This window comes from Cherax quadricarinatus, chromosome 52 (genome assembly GCF_038502225.1).
Source record: "Cherax quadricarinatus isolate ZL_2023a chromosome 52, ASM3850222v1, whole genome shotgun sequence".
NCBI lineage: Eukaryota > Metazoa > Arthropoda > Malacostraca > Decapoda > Parastacidae > Cherax > Cherax quadricarinatus.
In genome coordinates, this window is record NC_091343.1 from 4,405,614 (window position 1) to 4,413,113 (window position 7,500).

Genomic DNA, 7,500 nt, shown 5'->3' on the forward strand with positions numbered 1-7,500 from the left:
TCACTGAAGAAGGCACATTCTCCCCTCTTGTCCTCCTTCACTTTCATACTTTGCTACGGGTGGACGCATCAAACACTGCCAATAACCAGGATAAAATTTTGGCCCAAAAACCAGGTGATACCCAAATTGGCTGATATCTGGAGCAGCTGATAACTGAGGGTCCACTGTACCTGTAATTAGTTTCGAGAGCTTTTCTACTCCCGGGATGATCTGGAATGATGGTGAATGTTTTCCTCTTTGGGTCACCAGCCTTTACAGCAAATTAGGCTGTCAAATTTGAACTGACTGATGCAGTGGTTGGAGAAGTGGCAGATGCAGTTTAATGTAGACAAATGCAAAGTTCTAAATGTTGGACATAACCATTCCACATATAAACTAAATACGTACTACAGTGGGCCCTCGGATAAAGGCTTCATCGGCTAGCACCAAAATCTGCTAACAGCTCGCTTTGGCATAAAAATATTGGCTCAGCTATCGCCAAATAGCTTAGCTAAGGGCTTTTGTCCCGAATGTCTCCGGGCGGCCTGAGCGGGCCCGGCCACTCCATGACTCCATGTACAGCCAGTGTGCCATTGTTTACAAGCCAGGGAGGATGATTCCATGCATACAAGTGATATATTTAGTATTATTCCATTGTTTTTAGTGCTTGTAACTTTTAAATAAACCACCATGGGCTCAATGAATGATTCTAGTGCCAGCCCTGTGATAAAGAAGTAAAGAAACACTATAAAATTCAAGAAATGCATATGAAAGTACCAAAGTGGAGGAGGAAGAGAGAGGGGAGAATGTGCCTTCTGCAGTGATTCAGTGATTCTACAATATGTACGATACTAAAGCAGCGGGTATCGATAAAGGCTATAGTACCAGCCAGCGATAAAGTGTAGAATTAACAGTGTAGCAAGTAAGTTAAGCGAGTAAGTGATAGAAAAACGACATGAAAGTAACTCTCCAATGTTGTTGGATGTGTGTAGGGCCGCTGAACATACGCTGCCCTGCTGTCTTCCACCACCCTAAACCTCTGTCAGCATCTCCTCCATCAAACTAACTAATTAAACTATTATCTCCTCCAAGGTAAGTGTAAATATAATAGTGTAAGTATAAAAGTAAATAAAAGTGTAAATATAAAAGGACCCCAATGGAAATAAGTCACTCGGACTTTTTTGGGTTATCCTAGGTACTTTAAACATATGCTGCTATGTGTGATAATCTATGTAACTGTATTTGTGTATACCTGAATAAACTTACTTATTTATAAATTAAAGTGTAAATATTTCTTATTTATAAATTACATTGTTAAACCCTTGAACTGTCCAAACGTAGATCTATGGTCACATGCGTAGCGCTCCAACCTTTATTTTCCCCATTCAAAAGCATGTAAAAAAAACTGTAGATCTACATTCGGAGCCCCCTGCATGTGAACGTAGATCTACATTTGGACAGTTTAAAGGTTAAATGTGATAGTGGTGGTGGGTTCTGCTGCTGCCTCCACCACCACTATGTATGGCTTCTCTCAGTGGCCCTTATAAACCCAACAACAACATTTCACCATTTACTCCTCTCTTACATTGACATATTTTATTCATTCTAGTGTATATATCATGTTTCTATGTTACTAATATTGTTTATAATGCCATATTAGATGAATTGATAGATAAATAAGCCGTAGAGATGATAGTGTCATATTGAAGCATAAGAAACTTGCCTTCCTCTTGCCTCCTACGTATCTACCATACACTAACAAGTCAATAAAGGTAAGTGTGATGTTAAATGTTCACTTATCCATTTTATTAGTGCTTTGTATTTATTTGTCATTGTTTTCTGTATGTATATTTATATTTAATCTTTAAAAAAATATTTTTTGTTAATACTTTTGGCTGTCTGAAATGGACTAATTGGATTTCCATTATTTCTTATGGGGAAAATTAATTCAGCTAAAGGCTAAATCGGCTAAAGGCTAGCTCTCTGGAACGCATTAAAGGCGTTACCCAAGGGTCAGCTGTAATGTAGATCTTAATATTGCTGGTTAGCAGTAATCTGAAACCAAGACAACAGTGCTTAAGTGTTCACAATAAAGTGAACAGAATCCTTGGCTTCATATCAAGAAGCATAAACAATAGGAGTCCTCAGGTTGTTCAACTTTATACTGTTCATTAGTCATGTCTCCAGGCAACTCTTATATTATGCTTGCTTGTCATTTTGAATTTTTATTCACACAAAAAAGACAATTTACTGTTATTCAGACTACTGCATAATGGTAATTGTATAAATAATGTCAGTGCATGCTTGAGTGCATATTAGACCAGCCAGTTAACATGTATTGGACATGTGACATGTTTTGTTTACTCTTGAACATCGGAAAATGTATAATATTTCCGCTACTTTGAGTTCAATTTTGAGCTACTTTTAGTCTGTAAAGTCTGTAAACCATTCAAAATCATCTCTATTTCTGTAATATATCATCCATTCTGTCAAACGAGACCAAAAAACCGAGAATACAACCATAAAAACGGTGAAAATACATCGCAAATTCACTGTTTTACACCAAAAACACGGTCGCAGTTTTTTCTCGTGTACTGCATGCTGCAGGATTTTTTTTTATGCTATGCACACTGACCACGCAGACCCATTCTGTCATATGTAGGCCTACCAGCTTTCTCCTACAAGATTGGAAGCCACTAGAATTTTGGTGTAGTATTAAAGGACTGACCCTGGCTTCAGAGCTGTAATATTATGGGGACCGACCCCAAGAGGTTAAAGGAATTACGTAAATAATCCATTAGAAGCTTCAGATTTTTGTTTTGATTCATCATGACATTTTTGAGAAGTATTACTAATTCTCCAACACCATGAGGGATACAATGTTTCACAGTCTTGGCAGTGTATTGTGGGAAGTATGGGTCAGGATGAGATGCATGGTACACTCTCCTTCCTCCACTACCAGTCCCTGGAAATATTGATTCATCTAATCACAAAACCACTATTCAAAACTTCCCTCATGGCATTTCTTGTGAAACTTAATTCTTCTCCTTTTGCCAGACTGTGAGAAGTTTACTGTTTGCACAAAATCTAAATCCGAAGTCATCATGGAGTGACTGCTGGAAACATTTGAAGAACGCATGATCCAGTAACCAAGAATTTTTCTCCTTCACTTCCCATGTTGTGATGGAAGGATTTCCCTTTACTAAATGAGCAAATGCTTTCTGAGTCTTGGAGATTAATTTAGACCTACCAGTTTTGGGAAGAGGGACTGGAACATGGGTCTCTCCCTTGTCACAAAGTTTGATGAAACACTGCACTGAATGCAGCTTTGGTCCTGTTTGAGCAGGAATAAAATGTGTGATATGGTTGCTCTTATGCAAGGTAATAACAGCCATTATATCCTCCTTATTTGCATTTCTGGACACTATTGTTGGTCATGAAGGATTAGTGACTGCACACAGATGAAAATATGACCTCTGATGCATACACTGGAAAAAAGTCTTGCCTTCACAATAACCAGAAGGTTACTGGGTGAATCTAATGTTGTAAGCTGTATTGCCAATTGTTTATGAAGTGTGGCCAGATGAATGTTGTTAATATATTTCGCATCCCACTAGACCCACATAGGTATACGAGTTATGTGAAGTCGTGTCAGCTCGCTAGCGTCATAACTTCCTGGACAGACTGTATGCATGGTACAGATACTATATTTTTTTTCAAAGATTGCATAGTGAAGTACAGTGAACATGTCTATTTCATTGTACTAATTACAAAAAGGCTTTTCTGGCCTTTTATTTTTTTTTCCTGTGTAGTTTGCAATATTAATTTATTTATCCTTTTTTTTTTCTTGCACAGATCCACATTTGTGAAGAAATACCAGGTGATGTTTTACTGTTCCTCACTGGTCAAGAGGAGATAGAAGAGGCTTGCAAACGCATCAAACGAGAAGTGGATGCACTTGGTCCTGATGTTGGTGATCTTAAGTGTATTCCTCTATACTCAACACTTCCCCCAAATCTCCAGCAGCGTATATTTGAACCACCACCTCCGAATAAACAAAATGGGGCAATTGGTCGTAAGGTGGTGGTTTCAACAAACATTGCAGAGACTTCATTAACTATTGATGGAGTTGTGTTTGTAATTGATCCAGGATTTGCAAAACAGAAGGTAACTTGCATATTTTATTTTTTATTTCATAGCATTTGCAAATTTTTATACAGTATCACATTAGCAACATTACCTAAAACTTAATGTGTGATTTTATTGCAGGTGTATAATCCTCGCATCCGTGTAGAGTCATTGTTAGTGTCTCCTATTAGTAAAGCCTCGGCACAGCAGCGTGCAGGACGTGCTGGCAGAACCAGGCCAGGCAAATGTTTCCGCTTGTATACTGAGAAAGCCTTTAAAAGTGAAATGCAAGTAAGTACCGAAGGTTTAATAGAAATACTAGTATACACATGTTTAACCCTTTCAGGGTTAGAAACCTTTTTCCAAAAGTAATGACACCAAAGGTGCAAAATGTGATACAAAACTTAGGGAATTATGCTGGTGCAAAGTTAGCTGTCTTGGTAAAATTTACACATCATAGATTTTGCCGACTTTGAGTTAAATCCGTTGCTCCAGTCAACCAAATTCTTAGCAGTTTCGCTAGTATGCCTTCCATTCTGTGGATTGAGCACAAGAAAACACCTATTCAAATATTTCAGCTATCCAGTAAAGCAATAAGAATTTGGTAATTTGGCCAGTTTCACACCAAATTTAAAAAAATACCAATTTAGAAATAGTCCATAATAAATAATGTAGACAATCCTGGCACTAAAACATTTCCTATATTTGTTAGTCACATCTCCAGGAATTTCCCATATTTTGATTTCTCTTACAAAAAAAAAAAAATGTTGATTTATTCTATTTCTTGGCTTATAATACTATATAGCCAGGAAAGATTGTTCGTGGTGTACAACATGCCAATAATTGAATCAGCCCTAATAAAATCCAATAAAGCAAACTAGGGGTTGTAGGGGGCTTTACCCATCCTCTGGAATATCAAAAATCAAATATTTCTGCTACTTTGAGCTCAATTTCAAGCTACTTCCAGACTTTAGTCCAGTCAAAACAATCTCTATTTTGGTAATATGTCTTTCATTCTATCGGTTGTTACCAAGGAACTGAGAATAAAACCATAAACACACCTGCTGCTAAGCAGTAAAGTTGGCTAGACAAAACTAGCAAGGAAATGGGGTACATTATAATTTTTGGTAATTGGCTAATATATTTTCCAGGACAACACGTATCCTGAGATTTTGAGGTCCAACCTTGGGTCAGTGGTCCTGCAGTTGAAGAAGTTAGGCATTGATGATTTAGTTCACTTTGATTTCATGGACCCACCAGCCCCTGAGACACTAATGAGGGCACTGGAACTTTTGAACTATCTGGCCGCCCTAGATGATGATGGTGAGTATTGCATTATATATGAATTCATGCAGCTGCATGTAATTACTGTAATCCTCAGCATCTTTTATGGATGCATTCCTTTTATGAGAAAAGAAAAAGACATTCTTGACTCTATGAAGCCTATACCCAGACATGTTATTTTAACCTCTTGCATATTTTGATTATTGTTCACTTGTACATAAAATATATTATACCAAGCTTCTTTAATTAGGCCTAAACCTTGTTCCATGAGCCTCTTTGATATAAAATGTAACTAAAATATAACCAAAAATTTGGTAGAGACCAAGGAGTCAAAATAAGAGTGGAGAATGTCATACAGAGCATGTCAGAAAAGAAAAAAAATGGGTACATGACAGAAAAAAAAGGGAAGGGAAGAAGAGAAATCTAGCAGGAACAAATGAAAAGGAAAAAGGGAAAGAAATATGCTTAGATGAAAGAAAGGAGAATACAGATCAGGTGGCAGAACTTGGAAAAGACTCGCTCAGTAAATATAGGCAGTCAGAACACTTGCAGATATTATGCAAAAGGTATGTGCCTATATGGTAGAACATGCTGGAATAAACACAACAGAAAATGTGTGAACATGTTGAGAAAGGGAAAGTGTCACTTTAACATAGTGTAGGTACTTCCACCTAGTGACGTGCAAAAGCTTCAACACAGTTCAGAGAATGTTATGACCTGAGCTGCCCAGACGATCATGTAAAAGGGATGAGGTACTACAGAGAATTGGAAAATAAACAGCAATCTTTTTTAGACATAAAGAGAAACGATCAGACCAAAGAAAGGCAAAAGGGAAAATGAGACAAATGAGCACAACACTGGGACATACCAAGCCAGGCATCAGCTCATCAGGGCCAAATAGACAATCAAATTCAAAATCAGTACTGGAGAAACCAGGGGTATGTACACCAGGGGTCATACTGGGTAGTACATTAGTGGTACTAACAAGACGCAGCAAAACAAAACATTTTTTTTTTTTTTAACAAGTCGGCCATCTCCCACCGAGGCAGGGTGACCCAAAAAAGAAAGAAAATCCCCAAAAAGAAAATACTTTCATCATCATTCAACACTTTCACCACACTCTCACATTATCACTGCTTTTGCAGAGGTGCTCAGAATACAACAGTTTAGAAGCATATACGTATAAAGATACACAACATATCCCTCCAAACTGCCAATATCCCAAACCCCTCCTTTAAAGTGCAGGCATTGTACTTCCCATTTCCAGGACTCAAGTCCGACTATATGAAAATAACCGGTTTCCCTGAATCCCTTCACTAAATATTACCCTGCTCACACTCCAACAGATCGTCAGGTCCCAAGTATCATTCGTCTCCATTCACCTCCTATCTAACACGCTCCATGCACGCTTGCTGGAAGTCCAAGCCCCTTGCCCACAAAACCTCCTTTACCCCCTCTTTCCAACCCTTTCGAGGACTGACCCTACCCCTCCTTCCTTTCCCTATAGATTTATATGCTTTCCATGTCATTCTACTTTGATCCATTCTCTCTAAATGACCAAACCACCTCAACAACCCCTCTTCTGCCCTCTGACTAATGCTTTTATTAACTCCACACCTTCTCCTAATTTCCACACTCTGAATTTTCTGCATAATATTTACACCACACATTGCCCTTAGACAGGACATCTCCACTGCCTCCAACCGTCTCCTCGCTGCTGCATTTACCACCCAAGCTTCACATCCATATAAGAGTGTTGGTACTACTATACTTTCATACATTCCCTTCTTTGCCTCCATAGATAACTTTTTTGACTCCACATATACCTCAACACACCACTCACCTTTTTCCCTCATCAGTTCTATGATTAACCTCATCCTTCATAAATCCATCCACCGACCGTCAACTCCCAAGTATCTGAAAACATTCACTTCTTCCATACTCCTCCTCCCCAATTTGATATCCAATTTTTCTTTATCTAAATCATTTGATACCCTCATCACCTTACTCTTTTCTATGTTCACTTTCAACTTTCTACCTTTACACACATTCTCAAACTCATCCGCTAACCTTTGCAATTTTTCTTTAGAATCTCCCATAAGCACAGTA

At 38.2% G+C, this 7,500-nt stretch overlaps 1 protein-coding gene across 1 annotated transcript in view; it reads left to right on the forward strand.

Moving 5' to 3' along the window:
• The window catches only part of Dhx15 (DEAH-box helicase 15), a 77,394-nt gene that overhangs the window by 28,427 nt on the left and 41,467 nt on the right, over positions 1-7,500 (forward strand). The window contains exons 6-8 of the mRNA XM_070096013.1: positions 3,835-4,146; positions 4,249-4,398; positions 5,259-5,430. Coding sequence (XP_069952114.1) covers positions 3,835-4,146; positions 4,249-4,398; positions 5,259-5,430 — 634 coding nt within the window. The remainder of the gene's footprint in view (positions 1-3,834; positions 4,147-4,248; positions 4,399-5,258; positions 5,431-7,500) is intronic.